The sequence below is a fragment of the Neurospora tetrasperma genome, assembly GCF_000213175.1.
Source record: "Neurospora tetrasperma FGSC 2508 unplaced genomic scaffold NEUTE1scaffold_3, whole genome shotgun sequence".
Lineage (NCBI taxonomy): Eukaryota > Fungi > Ascomycota > Sordariomycetes > Sordariales > Sordariaceae > Neurospora > Neurospora tetrasperma.
Window position 1 is genome coordinate 571,018 of NW_009799101.1, and position 24,991 is coordinate 596,008.

The 24,991-nt window shown below is 49.9% G+C and overlaps 11 protein-coding genes across 11 annotated transcripts; 6 read left to right on the plus strand and 5 right to left on the minus strand.

Annotated features, from left to right (window-relative positions):
- Positions 1–7,871: 7,871 nt before the first annotated feature.
- NEUTE1DRAFT_100290 (uncharacterized protein) lies at positions 7,872–8,270 on the minus strand (the record flags this gene model as incomplete). The annotated part of the gene is made up of 3 exons (XM_009852192.1): positions 7,872–7,982; positions 8,024–8,084; positions 8,158–8,270. The coding sequence occupies 3 exons, from the start codon at positions 8,268–8,270 to the stop codon at positions 7,872–7,874; spliced, it is 285 nt and encodes a 94-aa protein (XP_009850494.1).
- A 1,534-nt stretch (positions 8,271–9,804) lies between these two features.
- On the minus strand, positions 9,805–10,062 carry NEUTE1DRAFT_100291 (uncharacterized protein; the record flags this gene model as incomplete). Its single annotated transcript, XM_009852193.1, has 1 exon — positions 9,805–10,062. One exon carries the CDS (start codon positions 10,060–10,062, stop codon positions 9,805–9,807), a length of 258 nt encoding a protein of 85 aa, XP_009850495.1.
- A 1,052-nt stretch (positions 10,063–11,114) lies between these two features.
- NEUTE1DRAFT_129332 (uncharacterized protein) lies at positions 11,115–11,792 on the plus strand (the record flags this gene model as incomplete). The annotated part of the gene is made up of 3 exons (XM_009852194.1): positions 11,115–11,221; positions 11,395–11,620; positions 11,706–11,792. The coding sequence occupies 3 exons, from the start codon at positions 11,115–11,117 to the stop codon at positions 11,790–11,792; spliced, it is 420 nt and encodes a 139-aa protein (XP_009850496.1).
- Positions 11,793–13,543: 1,751 nt separating this feature from the next.
- Positions 13,544–14,298, plus strand: NEUTE1DRAFT_100292 (uncharacterized protein; the record flags this gene model as incomplete). The annotated part of the gene is made up of 2 exons (XM_009852195.1): positions 13,544–13,721; positions 13,793–14,298. The coding sequence occupies 2 exons, from the start codon at positions 13,544–13,546 to the stop codon at positions 14,296–14,298; spliced, it is 684 nt and encodes a 227-aa protein (XP_009850497.1).
- Positions 14,299–14,744: 446 nt separating this feature from the next.
- NEUTE1DRAFT_129333 (uncharacterized protein) lies at positions 14,745–15,816 on the plus strand (the record flags this gene model as incomplete). The annotated part of the gene is made up of 4 exons (XM_009852196.1): positions 14,745–14,778; positions 14,877–14,936; positions 14,974–15,065; positions 15,208–15,816. The coding sequence occupies 4 exons, from the start codon at positions 14,745–14,747 to the stop codon at positions 15,640–15,642; spliced, it is 621 nt and encodes a 206-aa protein (XP_009850498.1).
- A 167-nt stretch (positions 15,817–15,983) lies between these two features.
- NEUTE1DRAFT_116781 (uncharacterized protein) lies at positions 15,984–16,520 on the plus strand (the record flags this gene model as incomplete). Its single annotated transcript, XM_009852197.1, has 2 exons — positions 15,984–16,362; positions 16,423–16,520. 2 exons carry the CDS (start codon positions 16,094–16,096, stop codon positions 16,439–16,441), a joined length of 288 nt encoding a protein of 95 aa, XP_009850499.1.
- A 112-nt stretch (positions 16,521–16,632) lies between these two features.
- On the minus strand, positions 16,633–16,806 carry NEUTE1DRAFT_100295 (uncharacterized protein; the record flags this gene model as incomplete). Its single annotated transcript, XM_009852198.1, has 1 exon — positions 16,633–16,806. One exon carries the CDS (start codon positions 16,804–16,806, stop codon positions 16,633–16,635), a length of 174 nt encoding a protein of 57 aa, XP_009850500.1.
- Positions 16,807–16,839: 33 nt separating this feature from the next.
- On the plus strand, positions 16,840–17,993 carry NEUTE1DRAFT_62176 (uncharacterized protein; the record flags this gene model as incomplete). The annotated part of the gene is made up of 2 exons (XM_009852199.1): positions 16,840–17,679; positions 17,829–17,993. The coding sequence occupies 2 exons, from the start codon at positions 16,840–16,842 to the stop codon at positions 17,865–17,867; spliced, it is 879 nt and encodes a 292-aa protein (XP_009850501.1).
- A 228-nt stretch (positions 17,994–18,221) lies between these two features.
- Positions 18,222–20,042, minus strand: NEUTE1DRAFT_42256 (uncharacterized protein; the record flags this gene model as incomplete). The annotated part of the gene is made up of 3 exons (XM_009851996.1): positions 18,222–19,399; positions 19,451–19,618; positions 19,877–20,042. 3 exons carry the CDS (start codon positions 20,040–20,042, stop codon positions 18,222–18,224), a joined length of 1,512 nt encoding a protein of 503 aa, XP_009850298.1.
- Positions 20,043–21,657: 1,615 nt separating this feature from the next.
- Positions 21,658–23,617, plus strand: NEUTE1DRAFT_80863 (uncharacterized protein; the record flags this gene model as incomplete). The annotated part of the gene is made up of 3 exons (XM_009852200.1): positions 21,658–21,894; positions 21,956–22,779; positions 22,835–23,617. The coding sequence occupies 3 exons, from the start codon at positions 21,658–21,660 to the stop codon at positions 23,436–23,438; spliced, it is 1,665 nt and encodes a 554-aa protein (XP_009850502.1).
- On the minus strand, positions 23,604–24,571 carry NEUTE1DRAFT_42707 (uncharacterized protein; the record flags this gene model as incomplete). Its single annotated transcript, XM_009852022.1, has 2 exons — positions 23,604–23,830; positions 23,956–24,571. The coding sequence occupies 2 exons, from the start codon at positions 24,569–24,571 to the stop codon at positions 23,604–23,606; spliced, it is 843 nt and encodes a 280-aa protein (XP_009850324.1).
- Between the last annotated feature and the right edge of the window lie 420 nt (positions 24,572–24,991).

Here is a 24,991-nt window from a genome sequence, read left to right on the forward strand (position 1 = left end):
ATGAATAGATAATACACTTTATTACTAAGGAGAACTCCAAACTCTAGACTAAATTTAAGTATATTATTATCTATAATTACTAATTTAGAGAAAGCTAATAATGTAGCTTTATTAATATATATTATATACTTACTAGTAAGATAATTACTAATAAATTTACTAAAACAGTTAATACGCATAAGTATTAAGAATTTATAAAGTAATTTAATATAATAGATATTAGAGAGAAACAAGGGGAGAAAAGGGAGCTAGTAACAATAGAAGCGAACTATCTAATTATAACCAATAAAGAGGATTAGCTAGAGAGGAAAATTAAGGGATAAAAATTTAGGATAGTATTATTATAGGTATAAATAGCCTTCTTATACTATACGGCTAAAATAGCTTCTAAAATTAAGAGGTACTAGTATAATAATTCAATTATATAAGGAGGAAAAAGGTAAAAAGATTGGTCCTAGCAGGATTCGAACCTGCGATCTTTAAGTATATTATTTAGAAGTAATCTACTAATTATACTTTTAAATATACTTAAGAAATAGTAGGCAGATAATTAAGAATAATACCCTAATATTCTAACTACTAAGTTATAGGACTTAGTATTTTAGTTATTGAAAAAGGTACCGTTAATCTTCCCTATTAATAGAAAAGGGAATGGACAATATTTTTAAAGGTAATTATTAGAAAAGGAATAGAAAAGGTGTAAAATTTATAAATAGCTTTAAAGACAATAGCCTCCCTAAATTCCAATTCAGTTAGGGGGGTATATTAAATAAAAGAGGTAACTAGGGTAGCTAGCCTAACTACTTTATATAAGCTGGCTACGCTAGTATTACCTCGATACTAGATTTTCTGTGTGAGGGATTTCCCTAGTATAGAGCTCTATACAATATACAGTCTGCACCCTCTACTGAATCAATACCCCTGCTCGTGCCCGTATTCTACAGGATCCAACACACACACACACACTGACACACCACATTGCGACTGAGGTCAGCGTCACCGGACTAGCGCAAACCACAGACCGCCAGCCGAAGCTGGAGAAGAACGTACATACATAACGTACCTATAGGCTTAGCTGACCCGGCCCTGTCCGGACCATAGTGTACTGTACGGCTCCTCCTCGTTTGTACAATCCGAAGTTGCAGCACCACACAATTCCCCCCTCCCCCTTTAGGCCCCTAGTTCCAAGAGTTGTTGTGGCCCATACATAAACTTGTCTAGCCAACAGACCTAACAGCAGCATGTGTATAACGAAACTCACATCGAGTGGCACCAACACCAGGTGCAACACCAGTCATGCCAGCCGGGGTTGAGTGTCTGGAAAGTCAGTCGCCTTATTGGTTTGTTGCTTTCGCTTGCTCGTGCTGTCTAAGCCCTGATACGGCCCGACGTCAGTTGGCGTCAGATGAAGGAAACTGAGCGGTTTTGCCTGTCTGCCTCGCCCTTTGAACGCATTACCATGTCGGCCCGTGCTGGACCTGGTGTTTCACGCAGGAAATGGATGCATAGGTAGAAGAGGTACTGCTAGGACTGGAACCTTTGTCCACGCACTGTTATCGTCGGAGTGACCATCATCTTTGCCGTGTCGAGCATATCCCTCGTCGCTGGCTGTTGATGCAGTGGAGAAACAAGGACCACTTTATCACCATAACCCCCCAAAAAGTAAAAAGGAGGCACGGGCTTTGCGTTGCTTGGCTTCTCCTGGGGTTTGGCTCGCCATCCATTGATAGATAGCTTGCTGAAAAAGCCTCGCCCACCGTCCAAGCCATCGATGCCCTGTACGGTATCAGTCTACCAATCAAAAGTTGACGCCGCGTTTCCAGAGGCAAAAGGCAACAGTGTCGATTGGCGCATTCCCAAGTGGCTGGCCCCTCTCCCTGTCTCCCTGTCTCCAACTTTCCATCCTCTCCATGCCACCAAAAGGGGGGTTTATCCATGACTTAAACCTCAGCGCATGGCCTTCGCCGTCCATCCAAAAAGAATCATGCCGTGATCGAGAAGCGAAACCACTTGTTCTCCGGCCAGCACCGCGTCACGACACCCACACAACCTTGTCAAAGGTTGATGAAGAGTGCGACGCTGGAGTGCTATTGAACACACAGCCCGCCCAACAGAGTCCCTCTTTCAATAACCCTTCGCCGGAACGATCAACCGCCACGGAACTCGCCCACTCAAGATCCCTCCCTCCCTTGAACTTACTGTGCTGCCGCCGGGCCCAGGCAAAAGGCCTCCCTGAAGTCACTCGCGCGTCTCCAGCTTTTCTCATCCGGAAAGTCTGGAAATAGAACGCCTCACGATGCATCCAACATGACTTCTAGACCTCCGACTTGAAGACATAGCACATCGCATACGCACACACAAACGCACGCACACACGGGCGGGATCCTCTTTATTACCTGGAGCTGAATGATTGATGAGCGCAGGTCGATCCGAGGTCACTCGCAGGTCTGTACACTAGTACTCTGCCGTTTCCAGAAACATCATGATGAGCACAACCTGGAGGAGCTGGTTGTGAAATGGAGCGTCAGCGACCCGCTCTTTTTCCCGCCTCTCTTCCCCATCTTTAATCTTGACTCCCATCTCAACCATTCCGGATCACAGTCTTGCAAAACTCGCTTTGGTTGGAGTGATTTCCCCTTTGCGGAAAGACGACAAAAACTCAAAAAAGCCTCGGCTCCGTATGGAATGCGTCCGAACCTTGCGTAGCTTTGATGCGACAATCAAACGACAAAACCCTTATCCTGGAGGAGCATCACAAGTATAGAGCATGTATGTCTTTACTCGGCCAGCAACAGCCGAGCCCAGCTGTGTACGTACGGTAGTGTAAGCGTACCACACACGGTCATAGCACTGCAACGCATTTACTCCGGCCGTGTAGGAGGTGTATGCCGTTATACATCCGTCCTAGTTCCCTTTGACAGCTCTTGCGTCTTCCATATCCCTTTCCAGACAACCGCCCTTTCCCATGCTGGTCAGGTCTGGAAATTTCCAACCGACCGACTGCGGTTGTGCCAGCTTTGCCAAGGCCATCAAAAGAGGGCGTGTGGGCGGCGTGGAAGAACCGACACATACCAAAAGGGCCAGCCAGGAGCAAAAGGCTTGGTTATGGCTTGTTTTCGATCTGCAGCGCCAGCAAATTGATTTATTAGCAACTGTTGCGGGGCGCGCCCATTCACGAACAAAGTTACTCCAAAAAAGTTGGATCCCGTCTTGTGTTTCGCACATATCTTAACATCCCGTGCGAACGGAATGTGAAGGTCGTGGCAGAATGACCACACACGGACCGGATCCTTTGACATGGTCGAGGTCATCCGTTGCCCGCGCCATCGCCCCCGACTTGTAGCTCCCTGTGGCCTACATAAAACATATTCAACATATATGAAGGGCGGCGGTGCGGCATGATTGAGAAATGAAACAGCGGAATCCTGCGCCTATGCCAGGTAATCAAGCGCCTATGCCAGGTAATCAAGGTAACCAATTTGCTGCGGGCTTATAGCCATGTACTTTGTCGGTGCATGGATGTTCAAAACCTCTGAAAACTCATGTGTATCCATCCGTAATGGTTGATCGGTTCTCGATCTGCCTACCGACCTGGTCCGAATGGGGACAAAAGAGAGTGGTGGTTGGAGTTGGGGACACAGCTCAAGGATTAACGCCGTTCAGAATCAACAACTCCACCGTCTTCTTCTGCTGGTGTTAACCCGATCCTGTACGCGCATAGCATACTACAGTCCAGTACTGGTTTCTTTGTTAGCTTAGTACACTAGGTACTGTACTATACTCTATACACTAGACGAAATCTATCCCTCATAGTCCTAAACCTTGTAAGAATAGATTAAAATAGCTAGTATAAATTATGAAAGGTATTGGTACAATTTGATATGGCATTTCGAATATTACAAACAGCGTATCCAAGGTAAGATCACATATTGATTAGCTATGAAAACGCATAGGAAAGTTGACACGACGTCTCGAACTAACAAACAAACCAGTACTGGATTGTACACTACGTACATGGTGCACGCATCTGCACCATCAGAATACCGCCGGATCGAACAAGAAAGCGAATGGAACCACTTTCCATCACCAACGCGGGTTTACGAATCCGAAGGACGGATGAGCAACAAACTTTTCGTACCTTGAAGTTGCGGAGCCTTGTCTCGAAATATCCATCCTGTCGGCGCTTTTGGAATTTGAACGCCACAACTTGGGTTATCTCAGCCGTCTCGGACTTTCTGGGCACGAGTACGCGCAGTTCCAAAAGCCTTGGGTTTGCCATGCTTGCAAACCATGTCTTTTGGAGCTTCATATTGCACGGGATTCTCGTTTGAAATAATAAAAATCAATAGTAGCTGGAGAATCAATTGCTTTTTACCATAGTAGGTCCAGATAGGTGCCGCGGCTGGATCAAAGTTTCTTGATTGCCTGTACCCCCCGACTTGGTTTGGTCTTTGAAATCTTGCTGTAATCAGCACTCTCGATGTATGGTGAGGGAGGGGTATACACCCACTTTGTCGCATCGCTTGCGCTTGGGTTGGGTAGGAGTCGGAGTCGAATCGGAAAATAATGTTGGTCGGCGACTGCCTGGGACCATTGGTGCTTCAAAGCAGCATCATCGTATGTCGTCAGCCCGCGTGAATGAAAGGAAGTGGCCTTCATTCTCAGTGTCATGCAGATCCTACGATGTTGAGCGACGCCGTACAATAAAAAAAAAATAAAATAAAATAAAAAAAAAAAATAAAAAAAAAATAAAAAAAAAAAATTAAAAAAAAAAAGAGCTGCGTGTTGCGGAATTGCTACCTCCAGCCTTCTTTTCCAGCTCTGCCAGCTTGCCAGCCTCTCCACCCTTTCCAGGATCCGGCGTTACTAGCGTCTGGTTTGTATGGGACCATTGAGCTTCCGAAGTCGACAAGCGAAGTCGTTCAATACACCAAAGTACTTGATGAACTGGATCCCCAGTACATGGAGGTTCCGGGGCATGCACACCCGGGGAACCTTGACCTGGGTTTTGTGAGCAGTATCCGTTTTGTGTTAGTTGCAAGCAGGCAGTCAGTCGGCCATCATCGGTCCTGATTGCTTTCAAAGCGAGGTAGGATTTCCCATTTCATTACACATACCAAGCAAGACGATAATGAGCATGAAGCGGCGAAGACCACTTTTCCTTGGCCTGGTGCACAGATTATTGGCAAGATAAAGGGTGGAATCCAATTCCATTTCTATAGTTCGAAACACATTGTAACCGGCATGGGGGCACGGTCAAAGGACTGCAACGACAGGAATTGCATGTTGGCAACCGAACTCGGACAAGAACATGAGGGACAATTGACTGCGGATGGAACGGCTTGGGCGGTACATTTTGCCCAGCTATCAAACGCCAACGAGACAATGACTGAGGCGGTCCGTGGCTCTCCTTCTCAGCCTGGTTAGCGTTTCTTTTGGTGTTGGAGCCAAATATGATGAATAACCAACCCAGTAGGATATCACATCCGTATCCGTCTGGTGTTGTATAATTTTCCTTGTGCTCTGCTTCTGCTGATGAAGGGATGGATGGATGGATGGGCACGACGGATGGGATATGCTGCATACCTTATGATGTCCGTCCTCATCTTGGCTGCGACACGTACTGATTCATTTAATAACAAAGATCATGACTTTTTCAATTTGCTCGCCTTAGATACTCAGGCGCCTGCCTTTATGGACAAAGCCAGAGACAGAAAAAGACATGGAAAGGCAAGCGCCCATTCCACCCCTTCCTTCCCTTGAGCCCGTACAGTGTGACAAAAGATTGTTAAGTTTTGTCGCTGGTCCGTCTTCTTTTCTCGCTTTCGATAGCATTTGCAGCAATGTGGAAGTGGCCCAAGGTGGTCAGCCGCTTTTCTCCCAGGCGAGCTGCCAGTGAGACACGCCAGACAACAACAACAAGCAAGCTGCGGTTAGTTTGATTGGATTGGGATGTATCATGTCATGTCACACTGGGGGTGGTATTTCGAAGCCCGTTTTCTCTCACAACACAACGTCTTTTTTTTTTTTTTCGTTATTGTCACGGTCGGTCGAGTCAGCCAACTGTTGCAGTGGGCGTAATGGGAATTCAACTCCAAACAACAAAAAGCAGCCGAGCAAGTTGCAACCAAGAGCCGGGCGCTCCAACTGCAAGTTGCATGGCTGCATGGGTGGATGGCCTCTCTCGCGAAATCTCAAATGAATGGAGCGTCCGCTCGCCCACCCGCGCGCGCCCCATCGTCAAGTGACGCGGACGGGCACGGCAGGGTGGACCCGGGGAAGGGTACTTCTACACTACAAGTAGGGGAATGGTGGACAGCCGTCGACCAGCCAGACATTGCAGTGGTGTCGCTATCGCCCGCCGGAGTGCCCTGTGACAATTGGCAATTGATTCGTTCTCGAGCTAGTTGAGTGGTGTCTCTTTTTTTTTCACTTTGACGCCGCGTTCCAGTCCCTTGTTCCCCAGCAACTCAACTACCTACCCAGCACTAACAATGCCTACCTAGTATTGCTGGCAAATGCTGGCAAAATGCGTCGCCGGATTGCTGTTGCATAGGCAGGTATGTGCCGCCGCGCTCTGCACTGCGTAACATCAACATCCCATCCTCATCAATACGCCCCTTTTTTTATCGCACATTAAAACTTCATTCGGCAATGAAAGGCAACTGCTTTCTCGACCGGACCTCATAAAGTCACATCAGTCATGTGGCTTGTATAACCTCCCGGCGGAGCCTTGTCATCGTCTTCGTCGGTTTCGCCTCCCCATGCCTGCTCGGGTTTCTCTTTGGTCTTTTGGTGATCTCGATCTCAAAGCTAGATGTTTGCCGCTTCCGTCGTGCCCGTGATGAGCGCAAACTCTTTGTTTCGTGTAATGCCGTCTTGCCGTCACGTCTCGATATGACCTAGCAGGGCTTGTATATGCTAATAATCTGTTTGCAACTCTTTCGGCGGGCCACTGCTTTGAGGGAGAGATGTTTCGAAAGTGGCGGGCCTGAAAGCATGGATTTGATAGACACCACTTTCCCGTACTGCACTGTTAATCTGTGGAAGGGGATAGACAGGTCACACCCATTATTTATCCTTTACAGATCGTATTCGATTGAAACATCGTTGGCGCAGGCTTACCGCCCACCTCTGTGGTATTGGGCTGGTTGTCCTCTTTGGTTGAGGATTTCCTAGGGTCCTGGCTACATAACACGACTTCCAAACCATCACCATTTCGCTTGATTGCAAGTTTCCCTCCTAATACATTTGATGTAACAAGAAATTTCACCTGCCCCGCGGGCTCTGGTCAATTCGAGAAGCCATTTCCGGTCAAACACGACAGCATCAGGTCCAAGCACCATATCCGCTACGACGGCCTTGACTGATGAGGGCCTTCAAAGCCGAGCATATGGCCTGCATCTTTGCTATCATTTGAGGAAACTTCGAGACCACAGTTGACTCCGAAAACATGGCTTTTTTTGTCTGTAGGCATTCATGCAACGAATGGCTTGGGGGCGAAAGCACCCTGCTCCAAGTTCGTAAATCTATCACCAGTAAGAATGTGAAGAGTAGGCCCTCCGACCTGGTCTCGCCCGTGGTGACGGATGCTACCATGATACCATTGAGGTGACCTCTGACTGAACATCTCGCTGAAACCTGTCATGAAAGTATTCAATATGGCGGGTTGTCAGTAGCAACTGCCCGAAAGCATGTCCCCTACTTTCAGCTGAAGCGCCTAGCAGCACTATAAATAAGAATAAATTTAGAACTACCTCGCATTCATGCCCAACTGCGGCCATCGAGATGAAAGCAGTCGGTTTGAAAAGCGAATTGAAAAGAAAAACTGATAAAAGCCTCGAGTTCCCACTCGGAAAGTGAGGCAAAGACTAGCCGTCGATCTGTGTGTGGGAGTCTCCGTCATGCCACCAGCAGGCATAACCTGAGAGAGTGCATAACAGGGTGCACGGGCCATGCGTGACTGAGGTCATTCGCGGAGCCTTCGGTCAATCTGTATAGCATCGGCGTTGGTGTCGCAAACCGCCGGTGCTTCCCGTCTCCCCAACTCCGAAACCGTCACGGGCAAGAAGATGATCTTTGCGCTAAGCAGTAGGTCCAAGTTTGAAGCGGGTGGATGGCCCGCGGGTGAATGAACTTGCATGCTCGACGCCTCACTGAAGACGGTCGAATTCAATCGCGGGTTTCATCTCGTCCTGGCGCGAATTTGGAGCCATCCTTGCACCACTCCTCACCACTTGAGACCGGTGATCACCGACGGCAACGGTCATTTTTTCCCCATCGGATCACATGGCGGTTTGCAATGAACTGGGCCTCTCTAGACACCCTCGCAGTCCAAACCCCAGTCAGCATTGCGTATGAGTGACTAAACTAGGGCAAACCACTGTCGTAAAGGTCAGTCGAAGGTCGGCTTGAATGGGATTATATCGATGGATCTAGAACTGCGATATCGGCTTCGTCGATGGGCAATGCGCGTACCACAAAAGCCCATTGTGTAGGTAGGCTGAAAACGTGGGCAGGATTTTCCATGTCCGTCAATGGCCACTGGGAGTACGCCGAGTGCGCCGAGTGTGCCGAGTGATGGGTGGCAGGATGGTTTGGGCTCGGGTTAGTCGGGACCCTGGATGGTCGATACATGTGCCTTCTTTTTTGGACCGACAATAAACAGTATTTCAGCGTTTGGAAAGTGTCTTTGTGGTACGAACCTGACATAAATGACCTCGTAGCCTGCCTATCTGGAGGCAACAACCGGAGTAAAACACGGCTTCACAACCGAAACAGGGCGCGATTCAGGCAGAAACAACGGCATGTGAACTCAGCTGTTCGAGGTGATGGTCAAAAAGACAGGACGACGATGGCGCAAACCCCATGTGCTTGGGGCTGATAGGCTGGCGGAAAACGACCAACAGACAAACATGTGCGTGCCTCTCTGTACGCGCGCGTCCCCGTTTATATGAGTCGAGGCCTGCGAGCGACATTGGCCCAGACATGGAGCATATCTTATGTTTGCCCTCGGTTGTGTCTTTGGTCTCCTAACGTGAGGCGTAGTTTGACTTCAACCACCGTTACCCCACGCTCTATGTCAGCCACTCCGCACATTGCCCATACGCGCTCTGCCACAACTGGACGTGATAGAACGGTGGGTGACCTGCACGTGGAGGCATTCTGGGTGGCTTTATTCATCGAAACCAAAACCAAGAAAGTCCGTACTACCGATTGTGCTTGGTCAAGTCGCATCGGAGAGCAATTGTTGGATCATGAGCCTTGTGACGGTAAAGTGGAGTTGGTGATGTCGGAGGTGGTGACAATGTAATCATTGTTCGGGTCAGAGTGGTTGCCGCGCATGTCCAATAAGGCACAGTAATCATACTGAATGAATGTACTGCCTCCGTATAAGCCAGTGTATCGATCGACCTTTGTCTCGCTTATCACGCAGACAGCCCAGCGCATGCATGTAACTCGGCAAGTCAGTTCCAGTCTGTGCAGGTATCAATTTGGCATGGAGAAAAGCCTTCATGAGAGATACTCATCTTTATACGTCCCATCTTGTGTCATGGAATAACATCGTGACGGCAGACATTACTGGAAACACAACTGGGTTTTAGTTCAAAGCGGACGTCTACGGGTGTGCGCATGCAAGTACCATCGTATGCGCAACACAGCAACTTTTCCAAGGCCACTCGGACTTCTAATCCTGCCGATTCTCGTGCGGAAACAATTTTGTTTGTGGCCTCCACCAAAAGGAAGCTGTGGTGCGCTTTAGCACAATGCCCACTCCATAGTACATACGCACCGCGTAGATATTCAGGGATTCCGGGTTGCTTGTGGTCCCTTTTGTCCGATGGCGAATTGGGAAATGACGGGCTTCGTGATGGATGCCTGCAGCCCGGACTGATTGTTGAAGATCAAGAAGAAAGAGAAGCGAACCTGGATGTCAGATGCCGTGCAGTGGTGGTGTGAGGTTGCCTCAATGGGGACTGGCAGGCTGGAACATTGTATCCATTTGAGACGTGATAGTTCTCCGTCCAGGCGGCAGCACAAAACTTGCACGGTTTCCACCATGTTTCTGCCTCAGTTTCCGGAGTCGCAGCACTTCGCATGAGAGTGGTGATCAGGAATTAGATCCAGATTGACGCCTTGAACGGCAGGCAGAGCAGATTGTCGAATACCTGCTTTCACACGCCGATGAATGGTTGAATTCAAGGCATTGCACTCTACACTTTGCTAAGCTTCAGTTCTCCGTGTGTTTTAATCGGTAGCTAGGCTATTACTACTGAAAGCGCAATTGGAAAGAAAAATGGGTAGGTATTCATGAGAATGTAGGGTAGGAACATTGTGATTTGATTCGATCGTGATTGGTTTGTGAAACAGCCGAGTTGACTTCTAGACTGTGACCAGTGCAGCTACAGAAATGTGCACCTACATCAGCGCTCTCAAACCAATATCTTGTAGCAGCTCAGGCGACCGCATCTTCTTGCCGTGTCAAGGGCTCGAATGTCACGTCAAGGGGGGAACCATCAGAAAACCAAACCCCAACGTCGGCGATAATTTCAAGTGCTGACTGGCCGTTGGTCGAAGAAGAGGCACGGAGCAGGACGCTGCTTTGAACAAGATTGTGAAAGAAAACCAAATTTCTTGCAATTTGTTGACATCAATCTGGACAGGGAGACTCGTCGAGGGTTTCCACCTGGTGCTTCTTTTGTTTTGTTTGGACCTGCGCCTCACTGGTCTTTCTGGCCATTGACTTTTTCAGCCATAGGTACCTATTCGTTGCAGAAGAACACGAAGTGGCCGTGAGGAACCACTTTAGCATCTATGAGCACCCCCGCGAAAAGAAAGGCCTAGTCTCCTGTGCCAGGAACTCCTGCGCCCTATGGTCGAAATAAAGGCGCCGACGCCTGGATTCGCGTCTCCGGGTCCCTCACCGGATGCGCCTGCGTCTCCTACTCCTGGAACACCCGCACCTGTTGCCGATGAATCGGCCCCGCCGGCGGGCATGCTGACCGGTGTACACTTGGGTCCAAGTTGGGTTACTAGAAGATAATAGACTCGATGCTGCTGATGGTACTGAATAAATCGAGACCTTGGAAGTCTTCAGTCATGCTGCCGAGCTCATGCTCGGAAAATGGTATCTAGCGCCCATCGAAAAGGGCATCAAATATGCGATTGATCTCGGTACTGGTTCGGGGCTCCTGGCAATTGATCGATGGATTTTCCGAAGGTAAGGCCATCGGTACCGCGATTTCGCCCATCCAGCCTAAATTCGAAATGACAGGCGCACCAATACAGAGGTACCTCTATGGACCTCCAAGCCCGACTATTTCGACTACATCCATATCCGATTCTTGATAGTGCTATCCCTGACTGTGGTGCTTCATATAAACAACTGTACAGGGTATGCAAGCCTGGAGGCTGGATTGAACACGTTGACATCACAGCTACCGTGGGCTGTGATGACGGAACCGCCGTTACTGGGTCTGCATTAGAGCAGTATGGAAGGCTGTCCGGGGAGGCTGGAAAACGCCTTGGATTAACCCAGTCAGTTTCAGGGAATAACTTTTCTTCAGGAAAACGGCTTGGAAAAGGCTGTGTTTGTGCATTGGAAGGTACAGGAATCCAAGTAAGTCCATTTCGTCCCAAAAGCCAAACAGCAGTGCATTATACTGATTCGTGATTCAAGATGCCAGTCTTCTCTTGGCCCACAGGATCCGAAGCAAAAGGATGTTGGACTGTACGCCTATGCTGAAGTGTCTTCAGACATTCAGGGCATCATTCTGTTCACATTTGGCTGAATTCTGGGGTTGTCGCAAGCAGAGATGACGACATATACGGCCAATCTTCGCCAGAAACTCAAGGACACGAGCATCCACATGTACTACAAGTGAAGGCTTCTTTATGCCCAAAAGCGCGAGTGAATCCACAGGAGGAAGGCTAACTCAGGTAAAGGAAGGGGTTGGCAGCGTGGGCAGGGCAGAAGGGCTGACAGGCTGAATCTGAGCCAGTGATCCGGTTTCGAGTGTGCAAGAGACATAGCTTTCATTCGTAGCTCAGAGAATGGAGCATCTTTTGTCGATATCCCCCCACAGATTGCTGTCAGCGCAAGACTCTGAGGGAGGTACTTATACGTATTTCACATCATTCAACCATGAGCGATTCAAGTTGCAATTTCTGACCAGCGCAAAGGTACAGAAACACATTCCACTCTCGGTTGCGTAGATATCAAACCAGACAGAGTTCGGTCTTGAGCTCGTTTTAATCAGCTTCATCATCTACCTACAGTCTTCTAACAGTGAAACCTTCATGGGCAACACCGGCGCTTATACCTGCCTATGACTACGGGTGAGTCAAAAACTGAAATATCAATAAGCCATTATTGTCAAACCAGATGATCCGTTTCCTTTGTTTCCCTTTCATCATCAACACTACTTCAGCTTCAAGGATAAATAGTGAGGTGGTTGGCTCCGGAGAGCGGAGTGAAAATCGGCCACCTACAGTAAGGAAGGAAGTCGGACTGTCATCTCGAGATTGGAAAGGCCATGATCTTCCCTGACGACAACACGTACTCGACGCCGAGACTCTTGCCCGTCAAAGTGTCCAGTACTATTTAGGAGTAGCCTTCCCTCCGGGATTATATCGAGGCATTGGCAGGATACTTGGACTATGCCGACAGCCGGTAGTAGTTGCGCAACGGCTCGACGAGTCCCGAAAGGGCAAACTGGTGTGGTAAATGGAACGATTTGTTAACAGGCAGAAGCAACGAACCGCAATCTCTCATACCCGCATTATTCCCAAGACATGATATGCCAATGTGTGTTGCTCTGGTCCGGGTTTCGGACCTAGACCTCGGGGCGGAGGACTCAAAGAGGCACGGCGGGTCCAGGCGGATGACTGGGTTGAGCGCAGCACACCGTGTTTGCTTGGAGCTGTCAAACCAGATAATGTGGATGCACCTCGCCTATGTTCCTCCAGGCCCATGACTTCCGCTTTGTACGAACTCCACGATCCCGTCCTGCAGGAAAGATCCTCCATCACCAGTAACGTGACTGGGCCTTTGCGGCTGCCAACCTCAGTTCCTAGCTGATGGGAAGGTAGCTAAGCGGTTGAGGCTTCACTTGCCCGCCATTTTGTCCAATGTTATTGCCATGATAGTCAACAACCTCCATCAATCAAGCTAGGCAGCTTACAGGTCTCGGTGTAGGAGCCCGTTGCTCGATAAACAGAACGGAATAGCCTCCATCGCTCCTTCCGTCTCATCAGTTCACCGCTCACAAATCGGTACGAGGGAGATTAAAGATTAGTGGCGAGGATGTATGGGCGGAGATTGGAAAAGATGCGGGCATGATGGATATTCGAGTGCAGTGGAAGTCTTCTTGGGTATAAGAAGGAACTACTTCTCGCACCAGAATTTGCAATTTTTCAGTTGCTCTCAAAGACAAGAACAGAACTTCGAAAGGTCGTCAAGAGCACCTACCAAACTTGCAGTTCTCGAATTCAACCCAGCAATCTTTCCACACTTCCTTCCCCAACAGCTTCTCCAGCAATCATGACTTCACCGGCGGATCCTCATACCAGAACCTGGTCTCACATCAACGGATCATCTCAAGACGTACTTGACCGCTATGCCGTTACGGAGCTCTGCAAGGGCTGGCCTGTGTATCGCGACGCGTCGGAGTGGATGAACTACCGCTCCCTCTTCACGGATGATGCCTGTGTGTGGACGAGTACGTACCTTAGCCAGCTCACGAGGTTACCTGGCAGGTTAGGTCATTTTGCTAACCTATCAAACCCATAGCCTGGAGCAGCGACTTGCCGGTTGACAAGTTCATTGAAGTCTCCAAGGAGGGCAAGAAGAACGGCGTCTTCATCATGCACCGCGAATGCGGCACTCTGGCCGAGCTCGGCGACAGCCGTACCCGGGCCATTGGAAAGATGAAGGCAACCATCACCCATCGCTTCAACGAGGGCGACGTGGCCTATGATGTCGACTGCGACTGCCGTTTCATATTCTTTTGCGAAAAGCAGGCGGCTACCCAAGAGTGGAAGGCCAAGTACGTCAAGCTGTTCTATGAGAAGGACAAGGTAGTGCCAGTCGATGGCCAGACTGTACCTAAGTGGGACAAGTCCGAGCTGAGCACGTATCCGGAGGGATATCGGCACCTTGCGATGGCGCAAGCCAAGCTGGGATACAAGATCGACGTGAACCTTCCTACGCCGCACGACAAGGGACTGTGGAAGCGCATGTATGGTGAGATGGAGAACTGGTTGGAAGGCAGAGAGGTTGACCTCCACTGGGCCTAGGACTGATCAAAGAAGTGGAGATCGGATTTTCATGGTAGTAACCGGTAATCGACGTTGCGGTTCGAGTGGCTTTCGCGAGTCGTTGGGTTCCTGGCTCTTTGCAAGTTGAGGACAAGATAGACATCACTCGGCAATAATACACAGTACAAAGCATTGCGTTTCGTCCTACCGGCAAAGTTTCTTGATCAGGCTTCAGTAGACGGCAAGATAGGGCACTTGAGTACACCCGAGCTAGAATTCATACTGGAAGGGAGGTCTAGGGGTATGGAGGGTATGGAGACGTTTATATAGTGACCGACACATACTGCGTAGTAAAGAATTGCTCACTCCAGACTGGCAAAGATCGACGGCAGGCATTTGCATCACATGTTGTGATCTGACGCACACGGGCTCTTGGCATAAGTTGAGGTCGCCAGAGACACAATCGCGGCTTGGGCGACGGGATCATGATTCGGCTCAAGTCCGGATCGGCGATGTGGAGTAAGTCCGGGAGTGAGCCGGGTTTCTGGAGGCCGGAAAGCCCGTCCTAGACTACAATAGGTAGTCTACAAGTAGAGGTAGGTAGTGTACAAGTACAGATTTAGAGCATGTCAACGGCCCTGGAGAGGGCTGGATCAGGGAGCTTATCCATTATCTAGGTACGTACTATGTTATCAGTTATGACCCACCCCCTAGGTTCTACCTACTTGTACCTACCTACCCCGCCAACGACAGACACCGCTCACGGTGACGATCGCGTCCAGCGGTTACTTGTATACTTAGTGATGGTTAGTCCCCTAACAAAGTTGAAAGCCGACGCCTGCCAGCAACTCTCGCCGCAACTTGCGATTTCTTAGCCAAGGTGTGTACAATCCTTATCGCCGGAGCTATCTCCAACGGGCAGTTCAGGTTAACCGTGAAAATTTGCAGCAATCTACTTCGCCATCGATTCTCCCTCCACCGAACACAAATATCATCGCAATGTCGGACGGCGTCAAGCACATCAACTCGGCCCAGGAGTTTGCGAACCTCCTCAACACAACCCAGTACGTCGTCGCTGACTTCTACGCCGACTGGTGCGGGCCTTGCAAGGCCATTGCGCCCATGTATGCCCAGTTTGCGAAGACCTTCTCCATCCCCAACTTCCTCGCCTTTGCCAAGATCAACGTCGATAGCGTCCAGCAGGTTGCTCAGCACTACCGTGTCTCCGCCATGCCCACCTTCCTCTTCTTCAAGAACGGCAAGCAGGTCGCCGTCAACGGTTCCGTCATGATCCAGGGCGCCGATGTCAACAGTCTGCGGGCCGCTGCCGAGAAGATGGGCCGTCTGGCAAAGGAGAAGGCTGCTGCCGCTGGCTCGTCGTGAGGTTCGGAAAGGAAAGAAAACAAGACCAAAGAGATCAAAGGCATTCAGAGCATCCAGTTGTGGATCAAGTGTAGATACTACTACACTACAGCATGGACATTTGCGTCTGACTATTTTCGGCGGGGGTTGGAAATCAGCTGTTGCTGAGTGAACCGAATAGAAAACTGTCAGTTGTTCAGGTTATGATGTCATGGGATCTTCGGGCGACAATCTGATAAGTACCTCTACCATGGATGATCACACCGTGACCCTTGAGCCCCAATTTCTGCCAGATACTTACTATTATATACACTACTGGATAGTACACAGTGATCAATCACCTCCGCCCTTGACTCATTTTGACCCTGTCAGTCTGCCATCCTGCAAGACCTTTCTTTTTCTTGGCGTTTCCCTATATCAGCATAACACTCCATCGTGACCCCTATCTGCCACACCACTATTCAACAGCATTATGTCGACCTCACGTAACGGCGAGAGACATGGCAAGCAAAAGTCTCGCGACACAACCCCAGAGAGCTATCTTGGGAGCTCACCAGACAGAGGCGACTCCCATGTTATCCAGCAATATCAGCCACAAAGACTTCAACAACAGCAGCAATCGGTTCAAGGGACAACAAGAGGCAGTCGCAGTGGCGCTCTTGCCGTTAGGCTCGATATGGACTTGGATATCGACTTGCAACTGAAAGCAAAAATAAAGGGAGACGTCACACTTTCTATACTGTGAGTCCCGATCACGTCCTTATGAATTGAATTCACGGCTAACCGATCTATGAACGGCAGGGAAGGAGACCAGGAATGATTCTCGACAGTGACTCGGAAGGATGACTTGAAATTCAATATTTTAATTTGTTAGCCTGCACATAGTTGTGTTTTCTAGTCTCAGTATGCTTCTTGCGTTCCAGTATCAACTGTTGTCATCACAGTCAACTATCAGGTGATACCTCCATCACCAACGCATGTGGCACCGCAAGCCCGTGAGCAGGCAGCTACTCACCATCCCCATTCATCCCACCACTCCTGACACGAGGCCTCTTTGTCGGAAACCAATCTGTTTCTTACAAGATGTATATGCAGACTGGTTTGCGACCTCATTTGCTCTTGCGAGTTTTCGCTCCTTTTCAAATATTCCCAGTCTATACTGAATAGACAACACCACTCAGTCATTCCTATTCGGATCAACCAAACATCATCGTCAACATGCCTGGAACTCGCTCGCACAGGTCCAGGGGTAAACCGTCGCTCCTTAAGCGATCATCAACAAGGGGCAGTAGCAACAATGAAACTCGGGAAATCATCCAACAACTTGCCCGCGCTGCTTTGGTCTACTCTCTCAAGCGTCTGACCAGGCAAGACTTGGCCGATAAAGGCAGCACATCACAGCAAAAACTACGGTCAAGATCCGCTCATGAAGACAGCCAACCCCACGAGCGCGACCGCGGCACAACAACCAAAGCACGAGACAGCAGCGGAGCTAGCCACCGCAGTGACCGAGACCGAGACGGCAGCCGCGATGGCAACGACCTCCACGACGTAATGGGTCAACTAGCCGTTGGCATCCTCGGCTTTGGCATCCGCCACTTTCTCCATCAGCGCAAGAAAAAGGAAAAGGAGGAGAAGAACAAGATCAAACCTCCCTTGTACGCCACCACTGCGGCAACACAAGGGCCACCACGGCGGCCGTCGGGTGAATACCCATACACTAGCTACGCCGACTATCTGGCTGCTACCAGCAACCACACTGGAGCCAGCACCAGACCCAGATCACTTCCCACCGATGATCCGGAGCCAACAGCAATAAGCCTAGCAACAACGCTTGACTCACTCAAGAAGGAACTGCGAGCGACTTCAGAAGCACTGGCGGATCTTGTCAATAAGCCTCCATCGCAGAATAAGAAGTACAATGTACATGAAGCGTTGGCGAAGAGGGCAGAGGGCATCAGGGTGTCGTTAGACAATCTGGAGATGGCGGTCAACAATGTGAGGAACTTGCATCCTGAAATCGATGAAGACCGCGGTGTGCATGGAGGGGTTGGAGAGGTAGATGATGGGGAGGGGAAGGAGAGAGGCGGTAAGGATCAGAAAGGAAAAGGAAAGGAAGGTGAAGTCAGGAAGGAGCAAGGTGATGAGAACGGGCGGGGCGAAAAAGACGGTAGAAGTAGGGAACGGGAACGGGAAAGGGTGCGTAGGAATCGGGAGAGCAAGCCAAGGAGGTCGGTTGGGTTTGAGGATGATTTGGGTCGGTACGGATATTCTAGGGGAAGTGAGCGAAGGGACTACAGGCGAGGAAGGAGACAATCAAGGTAATGTTTTGGTATGGTCAAGCTGTTGACTATGTCAGCTTTATTTCTCTCTCTTTTTTTTTTCTTTTTTTTCTTTTTTTTCCTTCCTCTTTTCCGACGTTCACACGGCCCCTTCTTTCTTTTCTTTTCTTTTCTCTTCTTTTCTTTTTTAAGTTTTTTTTTTTTCGGGAGAGGAGAAGGAGGAGAAGGGGAAGGGGGAGAGAGGGGGGAGGGGGGTCCTTTTCAGGGAAACTTTCCTTGTCAGATGATCCCTACCAATGTACGTGCATATATACCCAGCTATACAATCAAGCAGCTATTTCCAGTCGCTTTTAACCTCTGCAACCAGTTGATTCCATCATCGCCCTGTTGCGCTGCCAAATCCTTCAACCTCCAAATTTCCTGCAACATCTCCATCGCCGTGTGCACGTATCCCCACGGATACGTCCAAGGATTCTTTGTCCAAACCGCCACCAACCGCTCCAGGCACCAAGCCCTCTCATTCAAATCGTCCGTCTCTGCGCCAACAACAAAAGTCGGCCATACCGTTCCTTTCAAGTGGACGTGATTATCTGGGATGCAGGACAAATGTCCAAGAATTTCCTGCACCAGATCCTTGGGCTCTAGCAGAGGTATATCGAGCAATCCAGCCTCGGGAACCGACAACAAGACGAACAGACAGGCTGCCGCGCGGTGTGCTGACGCCACGCTTACCCGCGCTTCCAGGTCGTCATCCGGTGGCAGTCCCTTGATATTGTACACCCATGTCTGCACGTCAAAGTTGCGCGCCTTGTGAAGCAACGCCGCCGCGGTGACAATCCTCCCCGCCCCTCCATCTGTTTCCGGCGTTGTGGAGCTGCCGCTACAGAGTTGGCTTGCAGAGAGAATAATTTGGAGGATAGCCGGTGGTGCGCAATGGTAGCTGTAGGCCTCGGCGTTCTGCAAAATGTACGGCAACACGACCCCGTCATCGATGGTATTGTCCGACCACGACGAAGTGTTGCCGCTGATGGTTGAGCCGTATATGCGATAGGTAAGACAGTCGGCGGCGATGGCGTTGACTAGGGGGGCGATGGCCCCGTCAAGGTGTGCCTTGGTCAGGTATAGGGATGATATCAGACGCCGGGCGGCTTCAACATGGGCCTTCCAGCCTCCTCGGCCGGAGTCGATGAGATCAAGATTGACAAGGAAGACGATGGCGGAAAGAATCATGGCCTTGTCCGTGAGCGTGTTGTCATTGATGGCGGCGCGAAGAAGGTGAAGTGCCCGGGACTTGAGCATCAGTGCGTCTACTAGGGCGGACTCCGATGGTAGACTTCGACCTTGGTACTTGTGAATCGTAGATAAATGCATGGCTGCCGTTGCTAAGACGACCGACTGGAGGTAGTCAAACTTGCGAACCAAAGGGATGATGGCCCGGAATGGATTCCGTTCCTTCTGGTCAATGGAGACCAGGTCTCGACAGACAATCGTGGCAACTGAGGCGTGTGAGGGTCAAAAATTCATGCTGACGAGTGAGACAAACTTACAATGATGCATGTACCATCTTGCCTTGGTTGAGAGACCGTTGAGGAGAGGATCTGTTAATGGAATCTTGATGAGGTTGACGGGGCGCTTGATAATTTGTGAGCTTGGATCTGGGTTATCATCTGGTGCTCGCGGTAGAGGGTCAACATTGTCATCGATTGGTGTCTCCACTGAGAAGCTGTCGATGGTTTCCTCTAGGGTTGGAGACAAGATGCGGGTGTTTGTGGCAGACGTGGTAGTACTACTACTAGTGTGATTGGGTGCTGAGCTACTAGTGACATCGGTATCAAGTTGTCGAGGGCTGTCGCTTGGTGTTGGAGCTTGTGTTGGCGCAGATGATTTGACGGTTCGTGGTGTGGTGGTGTTGGTGCCGTTGAAGTTGGTCTTGTTAGTGGTCCTGGTGGTTGTGGTGGAGGTTGGTGAATTACAGGCGGCCCAACGCAGGACGATGCCGTAGCCAAGACATTCCTCGCCGTTGATGGAGCATTTGAGACAGGCAGGCAGCGACTTGTCACAGCGAAGACGTTTCCGATGGCAGTTGTAGCATGCCTTAGTTTTCGAAGCCTTTTGGTGGTGAGGCTTCTTTGGCGGCATTTTCTTCAGAGCCATGGCGGCTGTTCCTGTCACCATGACGGCGGTCTTGGGAAGGGTGTTTGCTTGTCTTGCGCCAAGAGTGTCTTGTAAGAGCTGTAGAGACAAAGATGGGACTGCACGAACAGGCACTGCTTGGCTTCTCGGCGCATGAGGTGTCACCCAGGTCAAGATGAGAGCCAGGACGATAGCCTTATCATTCGTGGCTGGTATGGCGATGGGTAGATGGCCATGGGTGGTGATAGTGTAGTAGTGGTAGCGTCTTGGTGGTTGTCATATCGGAGACAGGACGCTACCTTGGCTGTGCGAGGTTCCGTCCAGGCCCTCGGTGAGAAGTGCTAGTGTAATTCTCCAAAGTCATATAATTGAGAACTTGTAGTGTACAGTCAGATACCGGTTTGTTTGTTAGTCCGTAACCTCGGGCCAACTTGTCCAAGCGTCTCAACGACAGTTTGGTGTTTGATTCCAATCAAAATCACGCTGAAAAGAAGTATTAGTAAAACAAGTTGGACACTAATAATCCATCTGTGTATACATTCTACGTATACATTTTGAAGTAGTAGCTAGCCCATTGCAGCGTTCAGTATGGGTTGGTCTGTGTCTTATCCGGCGTACAAAGCTACTTAGGTAGGTAAGATAACAAATCGATTGTGGGGCGATGGGCTTCCCGACTGGCCCCAGTATTTTCCCCGCCAGTGTCCGACCTGGAGTTCGGTAGAGGCAGCTGCTGCCCGGGCCATGACGGGGGGGCCACGGGACCGCGGGCTCCTGACGACGGCCTGCTCGTGGCCGCCCTTTTTGGATGTAGCCAGAGCTAAGCCTGATCCGGAAGGGAAATAGCAGCAGGTGCATTAGCGCTTTTTTAATCCGCTTGGGAGACCAGAGATTCTTGAGCTCGTGTCAGTCACTTCACCGATTTCTTCACATTTTGACGCCAACCACTTTAGCGAGTCTCTTCATGTTCGGCGCATCTTATCAAGCCACCGCCTTGCAACAACCTTCGCCGACTTTTCTTCAACCTTCCGCCACTCTCGTCGTCATGGACTGACATTCATGACACATGGAAACCACCCTTTTCCGCTTGTTTTCCCTTTTTCTCCCCAGGGATCGGAACCCTGAGATACGTAGCACTATTCTCCTACGCCTTTGCCAGTCACCATGGGGAAGACCAAAGAGGATGCCAAGCCGTACTTGCTGCAGTTTTAGTTCACCCGGCTGGTGATGATGGAGCCTTTGTCATGTTGACTTTTTTTTTTTTTTTTTCTTTTTTTTTTGGCCAGAACAATTATGACTACAACAAATTCCGCCCGGACTTTGGAAGTATCCGGCTAACATTTGGGCCGGGGCACCTTGGCCCATGATCCCCAAATTTTGCAGCCAAGTGGGGACGCTCCTCGTCTGCGATTTGTTAGCGGAAGACAAGCTCCCCTCCCCATCGCCACCTCAAGGAGTTACTTTGTCTCCCTGCACCTTCATGTGTGTACGTTAGCAGACTTCTATTATATAGAAGGAGAAGGTCAATGCCCATTCTGTGTCATGTTCCCATCACTATCTATTCACAATATTTGATAACATTCTCGACAGTGTCACGCCCTGAAGCTGTGTACTCTGCTGCAAGATGGGCCAGCAAACACTAGAACAACAACAGCAACAACAACCACACCATCAGCAACCCCAACAACATCCAGAATCGTCCGAGTGTGAGAGCCCTTCTCAGGCACAGCAGGATGTCCAAGTTGACGCCACCACTGACTTCGATCTCGACCGCGTTGGTCGTCAACGACCCGCTGTCTTTTCGAGCACCTTGGAAGAGGTCATGTTCTGCGGCTCCATCCTCATTTCTATGCTCATGAGTGTGAGTTTGTTCGATACCTTGGCTCGTCACGCACTCAACTGACACATGCCACCTTGGCTAGGAATACTTTGTTTCTGGCTTCAATATCATTTTGCCTGGTCTCGCCGGGGCGCTAGATATTCCCAAAAATTCCCAAACATGGCCGTCCAGCGTCTTCTCCCTTGTTACCGGCTCTTTTCTCCTGCCATTCGGCCGCCTTGCCGACATGTATGGAGCCTACTTCATCTTCACCGGCGGCCTGGTTTGGATGTGCATCTGGTGTTTGATTGGTGGCTTTAGTCAGAACTATCAGATGCTCATCGTCACCAGAGCTCTTGCCGGTCTAGGTCCCGCTGCTTTCCTGCCTACTGGTTTGATGCTGCTGGGGAAGACCTATCGTCCTGGCCCGAGGAAGAATCTCGTTTTTAGTCTCTATAGTGCATTCGCTCCGCTCGGTTTTTTCATCGGAATTATCCTGGGTGGGGTCACTGGCGAGTATCTTTCGTGGCGTTGGTGGTTCTTTATTGGAACCATCATCCTGTTTGTGACAAGTCTGATGGCTTATCTCACCATCCCCAATGATAGACACCAGGCTGTTGCTAACCACGGAGGAGCCAAGATGGACTACTTCGGTTTGTTCACCATCGTTCCGGCTATCATTCTCATCACCTTTGCCATTACCACCGGTGGCTCGGCTCCAAATGGTTGGCGCACCCCTTACATTCCCGTAACGTTCGTTATCGGAATGCTTTTCCTCTGCGCCGCTATATATCTCGAGGGCTGGGTCGCTGAGCAGCCTCTGCTGCCAAAGGATCTGTTTGCCGCAAAGTATATGAAGAGGTTCACGCTTGCTCTCTTCTTCGCCTACGGAGTGTTCGGCATTTTCTTGTTTTATGCCAGTTTACAGTAAGTTCCCCACTTCCTATGGACTGAAAGGTACTCGAGCTGACCTGCTCCTCAGCATCGAGGCATTCATGGGTGCCTCCACCCTCCAAACGGCGACCTGGTTCGCTCCCATGGCTGGCGGTGGTATCGTCCTAGCCACCATCGGCGGCTTCACCCTTCATAAGCTTTCCGGTAGAGTGCTACTGATGATATCCGGAGGCGGTTGTCTTGCCAGCGTTCTTCTCTTTGCTCTCATCCCCGACCATGCCAATTATTGGGCCTTTGTGTTCCCCGCCATGCTCGGAGCCACCATTGGTGTTGATATCACATATCTGGTGTCCAACGTCTTCATCACTACCAATGTACCTGCGCACATGCAAGGTACTGCTGGCGCTCTCATCAACAGTCTTGTCTTCATTGGCATCAGCTTCTTCCTCGGTCTCGCCGATCTGGCTGTTGCTGAAAGTGAGGGCACGTTTGACGGCGAGAACCACAGGGTGGCCTTCTGGTTTGCAGTAGCCTGTGCCGCTTGCTCTCTGCTTCTTTTCTGCCTTATCGATCCCGGCAAAGCCGAAAGCGAACTTACCTTGGAGGAACGGATGGAAGCTGGACTTGAGCCCAAGAAGGAAACGTCTGCGTCCGGTTCGGAGTCGTCAAACCCTGAACCAGAGTACGAATAGAATGATCTTTCGTTTGCATAGCTTCGGAGTTCATGCTTGGTTTCATAGGTGTAGAACATCGGTCGACTTATAGAATTTGTCTTGAGTATATCATCAAGCAGAGCACACTATGCATCATATGTAATATGATCTGCTATATATTGATCATCCTCGCCGTTTAAATACTCAAAGCTCGTCCTTGAATCTTCCCTCGTTCAACTCCTTTCTTACTTTTTGACGCTCTCCTCTTTGCATCCTCCTTTCGTTTCTCCTGATGGTTCGATGCATCTTCTCCCACATCAATCGCGTGTGTTTTCCCTCTTCTGTCTCGGTGACGGCCATTGCCTCGATCTTAAATGTAATGTCTCGATTGCCGAGGTCCCGCCTGGGCTTTGTGTGGCTCGTAACCCATGCTATGACCGAGTGGTTAATGGCTTGAGTTTTGTTCTTGACGAGATTGTTCAGTTCGCCTATGGTGCCGGAGATGAGCACAGTTCTAAAGTCTCGAATCTCCTTGATAAAAGTACAGGGCACTCACGCTCGCATTTGCTGCCTTTAGAAACCCAAAGAGGCAATATTTCGTATATCGCACCAGCTGGAAACACCACGATCTTGTTCTTGGCGGAAATTGGCGAGGCCTTATGAGCATCCGCTGCCTCTCTTGTTAGGGCAGGCTTCACGGTTCCCGTTACTTTGTCAGTCTGGTTTTCGGGTTTTCTGAATACCGCAAACATCCACTTGCCATCGTCTGTCTTGCTGGTATCTCGCTGCTGGTTCTCTATCCAATCCCTAGCAGGTCCCGGCACACCAGCATACTCCATCACCACGATCTCACGATCGTGTCCCTTATGGTCAACCCCATCCCAACTGCCCATGTAAGACCGACGACCGAGAAAGTCCTCAATGGCATCATGCCACGGAGACAACCCTTCCGGTGGTTCTGTTAAGAGATCGCTGAGTTTGTACATCATGGCATGAAAGGTGCCCTCGGCTCGACAGTTCACGAGAAACCCACCCGGGTCGGTGCCGTCGTCGGGAAATGGGCGAGACCATCTGAAGGTGTCCACTATGCCGTATCCGTAGATGTCCCAGTTTGTGGCTGCAAGTGCAGCATATCGGATAGCGAGGGCTACGAAAAGCAGGTTGGCCTTCATTTCACAGAAGGAAATTGTCACTGACGCGAGAGAAGTTGATGTAGTTAGAAAGGCATGTCTTTCAACTAGGGCAGGCTTCGAGTACCAATGTTCACAACCTCCATGTGACGTTGAGGATATATGACATACGATTCAACACTCATAAGGGGTAACCAGACGTCGAATGTGTCCAACGTCATGACCAATCATAACAGCGTCGAACCACTGACTACTGGTGTCTCTCCATTATAACCTAATTGCCGCGAAGTTGCGATCTATTCCCGATAACCATTCGGCAAATTGCAGTCAATATTGGATATGAGAAAGCCTACGTGCACCCACCCCAAACCTTCCCATACCCATTTTCTCCCCGTGTCAGCTGTTATGTAAATTATCGTGTTTCAGCGGTATATCTAGTCGTTTTATATGTGTTATGACATT